Source organism: Haemaphysalis longicornis, unplaced genomic scaffold (assembly GCF_048455015.1).
Source record: "Haemaphysalis longicornis isolate Haplotype H1 unplaced genomic scaffold, Haemaphysalis longicornis Haplotype H1 scaffold_2, whole genome shotgun sequence".
NCBI lineage: Eukaryota > Metazoa > Arthropoda > Arachnida > Ixodida > Ixodidae > Haemaphysalis > Haemaphysalis longicornis.
The window spans coordinates 121723762-121737832 of NW_027526295.1; the positions used below are offsets into that span (position 1 = coordinate 121723762).

Consider the following 14071-nt stretch of genomic DNA (forward strand, 5'->3'; position numbering starts at 1 on the left):
GCCCGGAGCGCGACTGCGGTGTGTAACTGCGAGGGGCGTCTGGTATGCAGACGTAGAGGAGGAGGGGGCAGTGGCGTGTCTGGACGGGAGCGGGGTGCGGACGCGGCAGTGAAGGACAGACCCTCCCTGAGTGCAGACCGTATGTAGCCGAAGGAAATAAATCTCGTTTTGTTTTAAGTCCCCAACGTATTCGAAAGATCCCTTTATTCTTTATTGGTGCCGAAACCCGGGACTTCATCGGTGAACGAGCTAAGCGATTCTTCGGACTGCTACTGTGTGCACAACGGAAGGTGGAACGACGCCTGACTAAAAGAAAGGTGACGCGAGACGAGCTCCAACGGCTCAGCGAGGAGCTGCTTGCGTTCCCGATCAGCGAGCATGGTGAGCCCCCAGACGAAGATCGGCTTGCCGAGATGGCGGAAGAGGTGGAGGCGCTTGCCAGAGATTTAAAGCAGCAAGACGCCCTCATCGAGCCACACGTCATCGATGCTGGTCTGGCTGAGGAATACGAAACGGTTCGTCGAAGTCAGAGTCTCGTCACACGGATGCGCACGCGGCTTCGTCGCATGATCGAGAGGGCTTCACCCAAGGAATGTAGCGTCGTGGACTCGGATGCGCTCTCAAGTTCCGAACGACCTCGCAACTCCGGACACCTGAGGTTGCCGAAGGTTGAGCTTCAAAAATTCAACGGCAACAAGTTGGAGTGGCAACCATTTTGGGAGCAATACAAACAGGCGATCCACGAGAACAACTCCCTCTCCAGCGTGGAGAAGTTCCTCTACCTGCGAATGTCCCTAACGGGAAAGGCGGCGGCGGTGGTGAGCGGCCTCCAGGCGACAGAAGACAACTACAGCAGCGCAGTGGACATGCTCAAAGAGCGCTTCGGCAGGCAAGACATTCTTGTGCAGGAGCACCTCACGCAGTTGCTCAATTTGCCTCAAGTGAAAGCGTTGAACGACGTCGCAGCCCTCCGTCGCCTTCACGATCACGTACAAAAGAACACAGGTGCGCTGAAGACACTGGGTGTCGGCTCTGAAGGCTACGGGACAATGTTGTGTGCCGCCTTGTTTCGTGTCATGCCAGAGGAGTGGGCCGTCGAGTACCACAAGCAGAAAAGTGCAAGCAAGGGTGTGCTCGACAGCTCGACGCTCAGTGATATCTTGCGCTCGATACGGCTCGAGCTAGAAAGTCGAGAAAAGGCCTGCCAGCGCAACAGTCAAGCCCAGACGCCACCTGCAAACCAGCGCGATGACAAACATCCGTCCAGTGACTACGGCAGAAGAGGAAAGGGCTCAGCAGCCGCTCTCCAGGTTGGTGCCCAGTACCCATCGGAAAAGTGCGCCTCCTGTGCTTCCAAATCACATGAAACTCCCAAGTGCGACGCAGCTTTGTCTATTGAAGAAAAGAAAAAAAGGCTGCGGAGAGACGGGAGGTGTTATCGGTGCGCAAAGCGTGGACACACTAGCCAACAGTGTAGGAACTGGTCGCTGCGCTGTGCAAAGTGCGGTCGCCGCCACATCACCCCACTGTGTGATCCGCCTGCGCCATCTGCGATCGACAAAAGGGACACTGAACAGCAATCTGCGGTTTCTCTCCAGAGCGGTGTCAGGAATGCTGTGCTGCTGCAGACTGCGCGGGTGTGGGTGGATGGCCGAGATCGGAAGCGTTTGGCGAGGTGCTTGCTGGATGGGGGTAGCCAACGCTCCTTCGTCACCGAGGGCCTCTCACGAGAGCTGAAACTAGAGGTGGTCGGTGAAGAGGAGGTAACCATCTACCCCTTCGGCGGGACGCAAAACGTTACGAAGAAGAAGCGACGTGTTGTGCGAGTGTGGCTTCGGAGCCAGTACAGCCGTAAGGAGCATAGCGTAGACGCCTTAGAGATTGAGGACATTTGCTCTGATCACCTGGCCTTACCTGACAGCGTGGTGCAGACCATCGGTGAGGTTGGACTGGATTTGGCTGATATTGCCGTTTCCCCAGCTCTCCGGAATTCGGAAAAGATCGACGTCCTCATCGGTGCCGACTACTATCGAGAGATAGTGAGTGGCGAAGTTCGCAAGTTACATGGATCCCTGGTGGCGGTGAAAACTGATTTCGGATGGACGCTTCAAGGCCCCATCCCGTAACCATCCTCCGTGGTCACGAGCTCTGCTGTTGCTGTTCTCCGTACAGTCGTAACCCAGCAGAACCCCAACCTCTCTACGGAGCTTCGGGCTTTCTGGGAGCTAGAGAGCCTTGGCATCACAGAAACGAACTGCGGCCGAGGAGGCGAAAATGAAAAGGTACGAGAGGATTTCATTTCGTCGCTTGCATTTATCGACGGTCGCTACGAGGCCGGCCTCCCTTGGAAGCCCCTGAACCGGCAGCTGGAAACTAACGAGACTGTAGCAAGACAGCGCCTGCTCAAGCTGACGCGTCCGCTAGGCAGTAACACCGACAGGCTGGTGCAATACGACGAAGCGCTCAGGGAATACATAGAAAAAGGCTACGCAGAAAGGGTTCCTGAGAGTGAAGTCGAAGTCTCATCCAGACCTGTCTACTACATGCCTCATCGTGCTGTTTACCGGCCTGACAGCTCAACGACAAAGATACGAATCGTGTTCGACGCCTCAGCTAAAGCACAAGGATCTTTGTCACTCAATGATGCGCTGTCAACCGGCCCGAACCTAAACCCTGATCTCCTGCAGCTGATTCTCAATTTTCGCTGCCATGTCATTGCACTGACTGCTGACATAGAGAAGGCGCTTGTACAGATAGGTATCAAGCCGGACGACCGTGACGCCCTCCGTTTCTTGTGGTATGCTGATCCGCCTACAGATGACGCGAAGGACCCGGATATCGTTGGGTGGCGCATGACGCGCGTGCCTTTCGGCGCAACTTGCAGCCCCTTTATGCTGGCTGCTACTATTAAGCATCACCTGAGTACAGTTGCAGGGGACCTTTGTGACACTGTAAGGGTTCTGGAAGGCTGCCTTTATGTCGACGACCTAATTACCGGCGCTGACACTCTCGAGAGGGTAACTAAGTTCTACCAGGAGGCGCAGCACATACTCAGCTCGGCAGGGATGAAGCTACGGAAGTGGAGTTCCAACAGTGAAATAATGCAGCAAAAGTTCCACAGAGATGGAGTAGGAAACCCATCGTCTGAAACCGAAGCCTCCGCATCGCCGGTGACAAGAGTGTTGGGTCTCGAGTGGAACAGAAGCAACGATGCACTGAAATTCTGCCTCGGAACCACGCTAGAGCTCCTCACCATCAACCGCAACACTAAGCGCTTCATCCTGCAGGTATCGGCAAGAATCTTTGACCCTTTTGGTCTTCTGGGTCCTGTGACAATAATCGTGAAAATGCTGTTCCAAAAACTGTGGACCCTTGGACTTGACTGGGACGCACCGCTTCCAAGGGACCTGAGTGACAGTTGGAGCCAATGGGTTGAAGCTCTTCACCATCTAGAGGAGATCTCTATTCCGCGCCGTTACGTCTGCCATGCCGAAGGGAACGAGCTCCATATTTTTACTGATGCGAGCCCGCAGGCTTATGGAGCTGTTGCCTACCTGCGAAGCCAAAGGGATGGTGAAACGACTGTGACGCTTGTCATGGCTAAGTCACGTGTTGCCCCTTTGAAGGCGCTGTCGCTGCCACGACTGGAGCTTCTAGGTGTGCTGCTGGGCGCCCGAATTTGCGACTACCTGAAGCGGGTGCTGGCTTTATCCTTGAGCCGATTGAATTTGTGGACAGACTCCATGATCGCATTCCATTGGATAAGAGGGTCGGCTAGTCGCTGGAAGCCCTTTGTGGCAAACCGCGTCATGGAGATTCAAGAGAAAACAGCACCCAGTGACTGGAGACATTGCCCGGGCAATGAAAACCCAGCTGACATGCTAACTCGAGGAGTTGCTCCGGAAAAGCTAAAAGATTGCGAAAGTTGGTGGACGGGACCGACGTGGCTGGCACAGCCTGCCTCCTCTTGGCCAAAGACACCCACTGGTTCGCCCACTGAGGTTCCCGAAGAGGAGAGGAGATCAGCGGCGTTGCCAGTGGGCCATGCCAAGACGGTTGCGACTCACCAGCTGGTACCAATAGACAGGTATAGCAGTTTGAGTCGCCTGCTGCGGGTCACAGCTTGGCTGCGGCGTTTCGTCAACAACTGCAACCCAAAGGCTGAAAAGAGGATGGGCCCGCTTAGCGCAAAAGAACTGAGAGAGTCCCGGCTCCTACTACTCCGCCAAGTACAAGAAGAGGCGTTTGGCAGCATGATTGGCCGGCTCGAGCACGAGGGGACTTCCGATCAAGCCACCGCCCTGCGAAATGTGGAGGTGTTCAGGGATGATGACGAGGTGCTGCGTCTCAAGGGACGTCTGCTGCACTCCGAAATTCCATACGAGACGGCGCATCCGATCGTGCTGCCTGCGGCACACCACTTCGTGGAATTGCTGATAGCCAGCACACATCAGCGGTTGCTCCACGCGGGATGCCAGGACGTCTTGACACAGTTGCGAGAGGCATACTGGATCATTCGGGCCCGCCAAGCCGTAAAGAAGGTCCTGGGCCGCTGCATTACCTGCCGAAGAATGCACAGCAGACGGGCGACCGAGCCGACTGCCCCACTGCCACGAGACCGTGTGTCGGAGGCGGCTCCATTCGAGGTCACGGGGATCGACTTCGCCGGGCCTGTCCTAACTAAAAGCGACGGCAAGACGCAGAAGTCCTACATCTTGCTGCTGACCTGTGCTGTAACAAGGGCTGTGCATCTGGAGGTAGTGAGTGACATGACGACGGGAGCTTCCTTCTGGCCTTTCGTCGCTTTGTGGCACGGCGTGGGCTTTGCCGCATCGTCTATTCTGACAACGCTAAGACGTTTCGGCGCGCTTCCGGGGAGCTGACCAGACTATGGAAAGCAGCGCAAAAGGAGGAAACAGTAAACTACATGACACACCAAGGCATTGAGTGGAAATACATCGTAGAGAGGGCGGCCTGGTGGGGTGGCTTTTGGGAGCGGATGGTCCGTTCTGTAAAAACGGCATTGAAGAAAGTGCTGGGGTGCAGCTACATCACTTTGGAAGAATTAAGCACCATCCTGGCGGATATAGAAGCGGTGATAAATTCAAGACCGCTCACTAGTGTTCCCTCGGAGGCGAGCGAGCCGGAACCGCTCACGCCGGCACATTTCCTTGTCGGACGACGCCTCACTTCTCTCCCAACACGCGGCGAGGAGCCATCGACAGCCTCAGGCGGCGAGCTCACCCGCAGGTGGAGACACCGCGAGCGGCTGTCGACGCTTTTGTGGAAAAGGTGGCGCCGGGAATACGTTTGCGCGCTAAAATCGTATAACCATTCTCCTCCGACCGCTTCGAGCGGCCTGCGTATGGGCGAACTGGTGTTGCTACACGACGATTTTCAGCCCCGGCAGACCTGGAAGACGGGTCGGATTGTTCAAGTTTTCCCCGTTCGGGACGGTCACACGCGTTCCTGCCTTGTTCGACTCCCTGGAGGAACCACCGTCAGGCGTCCGATCCAGCTATTGTATCGGCTGGAGTCATAAAGAAATGAGCTGCGCCCATTTGGGCGGGGAGGATGTTGAAGATTCTCAAGAGCAGTTTGGCTCCCCGTCCAACGCAAACACCAGACGACCGACGCAGACCGCACCGGAACGGCAAACAGATGCCCCAAGAGGACGCGCCAACGCATGCCAGACGAAGAGGAGAAGGAGGATGCCCGGGCCCGGAGCGCGACTGCGGTGTGTAACTGCGAGGGGCGTCTGGTATGCAGACGTGGAGGAGGAGGGGGGCAGTGGCGTGTCTGGACGGGAGCGGGGTGCGGACGCGGTAGTGAAGGACAGACCCTCCCTGAGTGCAGACCGTATGTAGCCGAAGGAAATAAATCTCGTTTTGTTTTAAGTCCCCAACGTATTCGAAAGATCCCTTTATTCTTTATACCTCCTTACCGGACACGCTGAGGAAGTTCCCGAAGCGGGTGAGTCCCCGAGGGGGCCTGTTTATTACATGCCGCATCGCGGCGTAACGCGCCCGAGCAGTGAAACTACCAAATTAAGAGTAGTTTTTGATGCTTCGTCAAGCGCACCAGGTCAGCGGTCTTTGAATGAGGTACTATCTGCTGGGCCGAACCTAAATCCGAACCTGTCGGATATTCTCATTAGGTTCAGGATGCACAATGTGGCCATCATGGCTGACATTGAGAAGGCCTTTCTTCAGGTTGGGCTTGCGGAAATGGATCGCGATGCACTACGCTTCCTTTGGTACGAAAGCGTTCCCAGACGGGGAGAAGTTCTTCCTCCGATCAAGGGGTATCGAATGACAAGAGTGCCCTTTGGAGTTACCTCTAGTCCATTTCTGCTCGCAGCTACCTTAAAGCACCATCTCGACTCTGTGCATAACTTGTTTCCTGCAACATCAGAGATGCTACGTAACCACTTGTACGTGGACGATCTTGTAACGGGAGCTGACAACCTGGAGGAGGCGGAAAAGATTTGTCAAGAATCACAGGAAATCATGCAGCTAGCTGGCATGAACCTCCGTAAATGGAAATCGAACGAATTCAAGCTCGAAGAGGCATTGTCGGAAACAGATCGAACCCAAAGCGGATTTTCCGACGTGACGATGACAAAAATTCTTGGAGTCGAGTGGAGGCCAGAAAGTGACGATTTTGTGTTTGAGATGAACACGCTGATTGACTTTTTGAGCAAGCGACAAGACACGAAGCGATTTCTTCTGCAGGCATCTGCACGCGTGTTTGACCCCTTTGGCTTCCTCGCGCCAATTTCGACTACTGCGAAAGTAATGTTTCAGAGCCTGTGGGAACGAGGGACAGACTGGGACGAAAGTCTCCCGCCCGATATAGCTGAGACGTGGGACAAGTGGTGCAACCAGTTGCCTATGCTGAGGCAGATCGCAACACCTAGGCTGCTCGCTCGTGACCTCAGCCATGCGTGCACAGAAGTGGAGCTCCATGTGTTCTGTGATGCCAGCCCAAAGGCATACGGCGCTGTTGCTTATGTTAAAGCAAGGACAGAAAATGGATGCACCACGGTGACATTGTTGATGGCTAAAGCGAGAGTGGCTCCTCTCAAGCGACTGTCACTACCGCGACTAGAATTGATGGGAGCCGTTATCGCCGCACGGCTGGCAAAAAACCTGACGAAACAGTTGGGAATTGAAGGCATGACAGTTCACTGCTGGACAGACTCAACGATAGCCTTAAGCTGGATCAAAAGTTCCGCCTCCAAATGGAAGCCTTTTGTTTCAAACCGAGTCCAAGGGATACAACAACTGACCAATCCCGCAGTGTGGAAGCACTGTCCCGGAAAGGAAAACCCCGCAGACATATTAACCAGGGGTATCTTACCATCAGTTTTGGTGAATGCTAAGCAATGGTGGATAAGGGCCAGAGTGGCTCAACAAAAGCAAAACGTACCCCGCCTTCGAACCCTGCCTTGCTGATCCCCAACTCTGGCAAGAAGAAATCAGAACGCCGGTGCTAAACACCATAACAGACGGCGAACCAGCTGTTCTGATAAACCTAAGCGAAAAGAGTTCCCTCACTAGAGTGCTTCGGACAACAGCGTGGATCAAGCGCTTCCTCTACAACTGCCGAACCTCTTCGGAGAAAAGGATGGGGAGCCTGTCAGCCGAATAGATGACCGAGGCGGAGAGGTACTGGCTGAGGATTTCACAGATGGAAACATTCGGAAATGAAGTACGGACCCTCAGTGCATCCAAGCCGCTCGACCGAAAATCCCCGATAAAAGATTTGAACCCGTTCCTAGACAACGAGGGACTGCTACGGGTTGGAGGTCGGCTGCAAAACAGTACAGAGCAAGAGAGAACAATACATCCGATCATTCTGTCTGCGAGGCACCCTTACGCTGGCCTTCTGATTCGCGGGGAACACAAGCGGCTTCTACACGCAGGAGTACAAGATACGTTATCCCACCTCCGGGAGAACTACTGGATCATTCGTGCAAGACAAGCCGTGAAATCAGCCATAAGACGCTGCGTGCCGTGTCAAAGACAGAGTTGTCGACCTGCCGCGGAAGCTCAGGCCCCGCTACCAGCTGACAGGGTGACTCAGGCGGACCCCTTTGAGGTTACGGGTGTAGACTTCGCGGGCCCCATATTTTACACGGACCAAGGAAGCATGCGGAAGTCTTATATAGCGCTCTTTACTTGCGCTACAACCAGGGCGGTACACCTAGAGCTGGTAAGAGACCTCACTACTGAGACATTTCTTATGGCGTTGAGGAGATTTATTGCGAGAAGAGGAATACCGAAAACTGTGTACTCGGACAACGCTCTCACATTCAAGCGAGCCTCAGCGGACCTGAACAAAATCTTCCACGCCATCAAGGGAAGCGACACTCAGGCATACCTAAGTGACCATCGAATAACTTGGAAATTCATAGTGGAAAGAGCAGCATGGTGGGGTGGTTTCTGGGAGAGAATGGTACGTACAGTCAAGAACGTTCTCCGAAAGGTTCTTGGAAGAAGTGCACTCGACTACGACAGCATAGTAACCATTCTCACTCAGGCGGAAGCGGTTGTCAGTTCTCGCCCGCTCACCTACGTGCACTCTCAGGCGGAAGAACTCACGCCTTTGACCCCGTCGCACTTACTCATCGGACGTAGGCTTACAAGTTTGCCTTCCCCCGGCGGTAATATCGTAACGACATCTACGAAACGTACAGTCACAAGGCAATCGCAGCGACGCAGCGCCCGTATGGATTTGTTCTGGAGACAATGGAGACGCGAATATCTGCTGGAGCTACGTTCGGCGCACTTCGCAGCGGGGCTCCCGCAGAAGAGCGTCAAGGAGGGAGACATTGTCTTGCTCGGCGAAGATAAAACACCTCGCCAGCTGTGGAAACTTTGCAGGGTGGTCGAGACGTTTCCCGGACGGGACGGAAAGGCTCGGGCCTGCAGAATAGTTCTTCCTAACAAGAAAGAATTACGGCGGCCAGTTCAACGCGCTTTACCCTCTGGAGCTGTAATAAGAATGAGCAGAGGCTCATTGGGGGGGAGGATGTTAAGAATTCCTCCGTTCTCGGAAGGCGTGTCTAAAGTTTACACGTCGCTGACGGGGAAGAGCTCGGAAGGACTTTGGAGGCCCCGGATCAAGTAACCGAAGACGAGGATCGGAACGAAAAGCGGCCGCTGTTTACACCATGCGGCGCATCCGACACCATGCCACAGACCCCGGACGGTGCGGCGCCAGCGAGCGACGTGTGTTTATATGTGTGCGCGCTTGCAGACGAACCGACGCCAACCATCGCCATTTGAGGCACCGAGACTCTCCTCTTCGTTCGTGCCCTTACCCTCTTTCAGTAGTGTATACCTGTGCGTATAATAAACAGAGCTTCAAGTGAACCCATACTGTTCGCATCGTTCCTTGGAGATCTCCTGCGCGCGCGGCACCAGCCGCCCCGTTAAGTTACGCGCAGTCGAGCGGGAACTCGCTAATATCTAAAAGCAAGTTCACGCCTGCGGTTTTCCGTACTGTTTTCGACAAAGAAAACACTACTCAACAGAGGGTGTGCTGACATAATCTTGCTGCCGCTTCTGAATTTCCCATGCCTCTCGTATCTCTCGCTTAATTCTGCCAGGATAACGAGCAAGCACGTGGCACTGCTGAAATGCAGGAAGGCATGCAGGGAGGTGAGCAAGAGGCGGTGTACGAAATACCATTGTCGTGTGGACGCTCGTACGTGGGGCTGACGGGGCGCTGCCTCAACGATCGCCTACGAGAGCACGCGTGCGATGTACGCAACTCCTTGGGGAGCACGCTTGCCGCGCACGTGGCAAAGTGCGCACATCTCCCTGCATGCCTGCCTGCATTTCAGCAGTGCCGCGTGCTGGCTCGTTACCCTGACAGAATGAGGCTAGAGATACGAGAGGCATGGCGAATTCAGAAGCGGCAGCAACATTGTGTCAGCACACCCTCCATCGTCCTTAGGGACAAAGAAATCAGTTATTTTGATAGCTAGCAGAATCCACGTGCGGAGGAGCCTCCTATAGGGACCCGGCGGCCATTGTATGGCACCACCGTCGTTTCAGCGAACAGCGCCGCCCGTGGCGAACCGCTCGTCAGTGGAATGCCGGTGGCGGTCAGCGCAGCGTAGTTGTGCATGGCTTTCTGTCGTTTTTCTACGGTGCGGCTTGCAAAGCGAACGTAATCCCACGTGCATTTTTCAGATCGGTAAATCTTGAGTGTGGATGTGACGTTTACAAGGTATGCCATGTGTGTTATTTACGCCCATACTCAGTATTTTCAAATAGCAGACGACGCTCAATGCGCCAAGCTGGAAGGCAAGCTGGAAGTGAAAGTTCGTTGCTTCATGGAATTTTTTCATGCCTGCATGCAGTTTTGCAAATCGAGGAGTATATTTCCGCTAAATGCTCCCACAAATCCGGCGTGTGCAACCGATCTAGGAATAGCTGCGGCGCAGTCCTTTGGCAGTTCATGACGAAACGGCGCCGACGTCGTGCACAAGCGAAAGACAAAGTTGGAGGGTGTCTTCGAAAAATTTACTTCAAAACAGAAATTGTGACGGATGACGCTTCCGAATCTTCATTAACTACGGCTGAAACGTGTTTAATTTCACAGAAATGCTCTTACTACAGTCATCGGGAATCGTTGATAGAATAAATACCGCATGATAGTAGAATCTCATTGCTTGTCGTGAAGAAGCATTGCTTTACAAGATTTGCAATGGTTTCTGGCTAGTTGGTAAATGGTTTTTCAAAAAACCAATTCCTGCGTGACTGAAGGACGCAAGACGGGAGGGTGCCCGAAACCTGTACTCAGCTTCCTTCACAACTGAATACTGCGGTCGGTTTACAAGCTGCCACCTACGCTTAAAAAATCATGCACACCTCCGTCTAACGACTATGATGGTTTATCGCAAAGCTCTATCGTATGGGTTTCCTTGGTTGCCTTCTGGATTTAAACTTTTACTATTTAAGCGTCGAATTTGACCAGCACGCAGTTTGGTCTTTTGGTCGCAGCGTCTTTGACTGCGCATTTCCCATTCCATTTCGCACAAAGAAAGCTTTGTGTTCAACCATCATAATCATTAGATAATTTTGCTGTTTGATTTTGAACTTCCATGCCCCCTCTCCAAATCTAAACTTGTTCCAGTGTGTCGGAAATGTGTCTGTGGTGCCGGACTCGGGCTCATGCACCCATATTTGAGGCAACTAATCGCGCGTTTTTGGTGTCTTCACCAGGTATTACACGATTTTTTAGGTACTCTGTAAAGAATACTTAAGCATTAAAAAACACCGGCTGACGTTAACACTGCCACATTTTTTAACTATCGGTACCAGCCTTTATTCTACGCAGGCGGTAAAACGGGAAGGCGAGGAGGGATGGTTTGTAGCTTGGGCTGTTGAGTTGAATAACTTTGGCTCTTGATAAAATGACCACCACAAACGTGGGTTTTCCACTTCGGCTTTCAGGCTCCCATGCTGTCACAGTGTCGCTCACTAAAACCGAAGGTACAAAGCTCACGGTTACAGAAAGTGTAAACTACCGCCACATTTCTACGGCTACACGGTAATCCATCTCGTATGCAGGTGCCTTTCTTTTTAAAGCACACGTATCGAGGTATCCCAGCGCTAAGGCTGGCGTGGAAACCGTAGTCATTGAAACCAGTGAAGATAATTTAAAGTGGTAGAAATGCATTCTAATATTGCTGATAGTTTGATTCCTACTCAGATCGCGCGGAGCCAGGCGCAGAGCGCTGCAAAAGCGCTCGTGTCAATGTAGCCTTTCCCCAACCTTACAAGCATCCAATAAGGTTGCGTAGCCGTGAGCGCATTTAAGAAGAAAATAACACTACTAATAGTAGTTTTATTCGTACTCAGAACGGGTGCAGCCAACCGCAGATCGCTGCAAAAAGCGCTCATGCCATTGCAGCCGATACCCAACTATAGAAGCGTCCGACAAGTTTACGTAGTCATTACTGCATCTAAGAACCCAACACATCTGTCTAGACTTTGTTTCACCGCCCATATACGCTCACAACGCCACCAAAACATACAAAGCACCGAAGAAAACACGACAAAAACAACGAGAGGCTGTGTAGTCCAATGGACCGGCTCATTCCACTGACGAGGGGAGCGCCGAGTGGTGGCGCCACCCGTCCAGCTGCCCGGTCCCTATAAGGGGTGGACTGTTTGTGCGGGTCTGCTTTAGCTGTGCAGACTACTGTGCTTAGATTGCGTGGTGTTTTGTTTTTGTTGTTGTTTGTAAAAAATGTTTTGTCAAGCCTAGCGTCACGTGTCACCCTTCTTTTTCCTATTTATTGCTGTCCAGCGATAATAAAACTTTAGTTGTTAGTCAGCGCTGTGTCAGTCTACTCCTCTGTTGTCCCGTTCTTTCGCGCTGTTAGTTACCGAGAACAGACAGCTGGCGCACGCCAGGGCTGGAGATAGTATATATTTTTAAGTATACAAGCAACATAAGCAACGATTGTGCGATAAAAACTGGCAAGCTAGTTCACCCGCCTAGTTTTTTGTAGACCAGATAACATATACACCCAATTTTAAGCTCTTTGCAAGAACGAGGTGCTTGATAGTCCCGGTGAACCTTCCGGTATTTTCCACTTTGAAGCAGATCCTTTTATGGCTAGGGCTCTGTGCAGTTTCGTTCGTCATGTACAAAAGCTCAGGTACACAATTTGATAAAAAAAATACTTTGTTCTGTGTAAATGCTTATACCGGTCGTCGCTTGCATACGCGTTTAGTAGGCTAGTTAGCCATAGGTTACATTTTCAATATAATTAAACTGTGAAGTACGTATGGAAGTTCGCTAAAATTAGTTTGCATACTTGTAGGGCGAGAGAACGAATAGGGCAGAATAGAAGAAAGCTAATGCAATTGGCGCGAGGATCACAGGGAGCTGTGCAAGGTGCGCGATGACCGTCCGCCATGTCCAAGTTCACACCGTCCTCTCTTTTGTAGCGTGAGCTACACTGGCCGAGGTTGAGCAGTTTTGCGTGGCTCCTGGAGAGCCGTGCTGTGCATGCGCGAAGAGCAGTGACGTCACATGCCGCACACCTGGCGCGCCGGAGCCGCCGCCACCGCGCGCGCCCCGCCGGACTGCGCATTCCCGAGGAGTGACACCATACGCGCGGCAGACGCACTGGCACCGGTGCGTGCCCAGCTGTGCGCCTCCGATGTGCAGTAGCCAAGTCTGACGCTGCGCCGAAGCAGCTTGTTTGCGCCTCTCATTTTGTGCGCATGCCCAGAGGTATCAGTGGGAGCAAACATATAGCGGGGCGTTTCCTAGACAACCAGGAACGATAAGAATAACCAGCTGAACCTTAGATTACGCTACGTATATCCTGGCATAGCCGAAATATGCCACGGCTAATTTTTTTAAACCTTCCCAGCGTTCGCCTGACTAGATTGATTTGATTGATTGTGGGGTTTAACACGCCGACGCAATGCAGGCGATGAGGCGCGCCGTAGTGGAGGGCTCCGGATTAATTTTGACCACCTGGGGATCTTTAACGTGCGCCGAAATCTCGTACACACGGGCGTTTTTGCTTTTCGCCTCCATCAGAAAAGCGGCCGCCGCGGCCGGCAATCGAACCCGCGACCTCGTGCTCAGCAGCGCAACGCCTTAACCACTGAGCCACCGCGACGGGTTGTTTACAACATGAATTGGGCACATGAAATAGCTGGGATATATTTCCACATTATTTTAAAAGATTCATTCATTCCTGACTAGATTCATTCGCATCTTTGTTAGGGCGATCCCGTCATCGACATGTTCTTGTTCGGTAATTTGATTTTATTTCTGTTGGGTGCTTCTGCGTCGCTTGTATCCTATTTTAGTTTTAGCGGAGCATACGTTCTCCCCAATAAACTTTGTTCCTGGAAGAAACCTCCGTATGTCACGCGAAAGTGACATAAGCAAAATGGAACTATATTGAAGACAAGTTAGTGTATGGGAGCGAGAGTGCGCTTACCGGTTCCTTTTTGCACTAGCAGTAAATTCGTTAATAGCGCCCAAAAATCTTGACTGAGCGGGTAATTTGGGGCTTGGAAGG

General features: G+C 52.7%; 1 protein-coding gene across 1 annotated transcript; it reads left to right on the forward strand.

Annotated features, from left to right (window-relative positions):
* Positions 1 to 413: 413 nt before the first annotated feature.
* Positions 414 to 5867, forward strand: LOC144168258 (uncharacterized). The gene is made up of 4 exons (XM_077697277.1): positions 414 to 1310; positions 1599 to 1938; positions 2173 to 4728; positions 5770 to 5867. The coding sequence occupies exons 1-4, from the start codon at positions 414 to 416 to the stop codon at positions 5865 to 5867; spliced, it is 3891 nt and encodes a 1296-aa protein (XP_077553403.1).
* Positions 5868 to 14071: the final 8204 nt, after the last annotated feature.

Coding starts and splice junctions, on each gene's coding strand:
- LOC144168258 (XM_077697277.1), top strand. CDS start 414: ATGGCGGAAGAGGTGGAGGCGCTTGCCAGAGATTTAAAGCAGCAAGAC. Junction 1,311..1,598: donor GCTCAGCAGCCGCTCTCCAG/GTTGGTGCCCAG, acceptor GTTTCTCTCCAG/AGCGGTGTCAGGAATGCTGT. Junction 4,729..5,769: donor CTACATCTTGCTGCTGACCT/GTGCTGTAACAA, acceptor TCTGGTATGCAG/ACGTGGAGGAGGAGGGGGGC.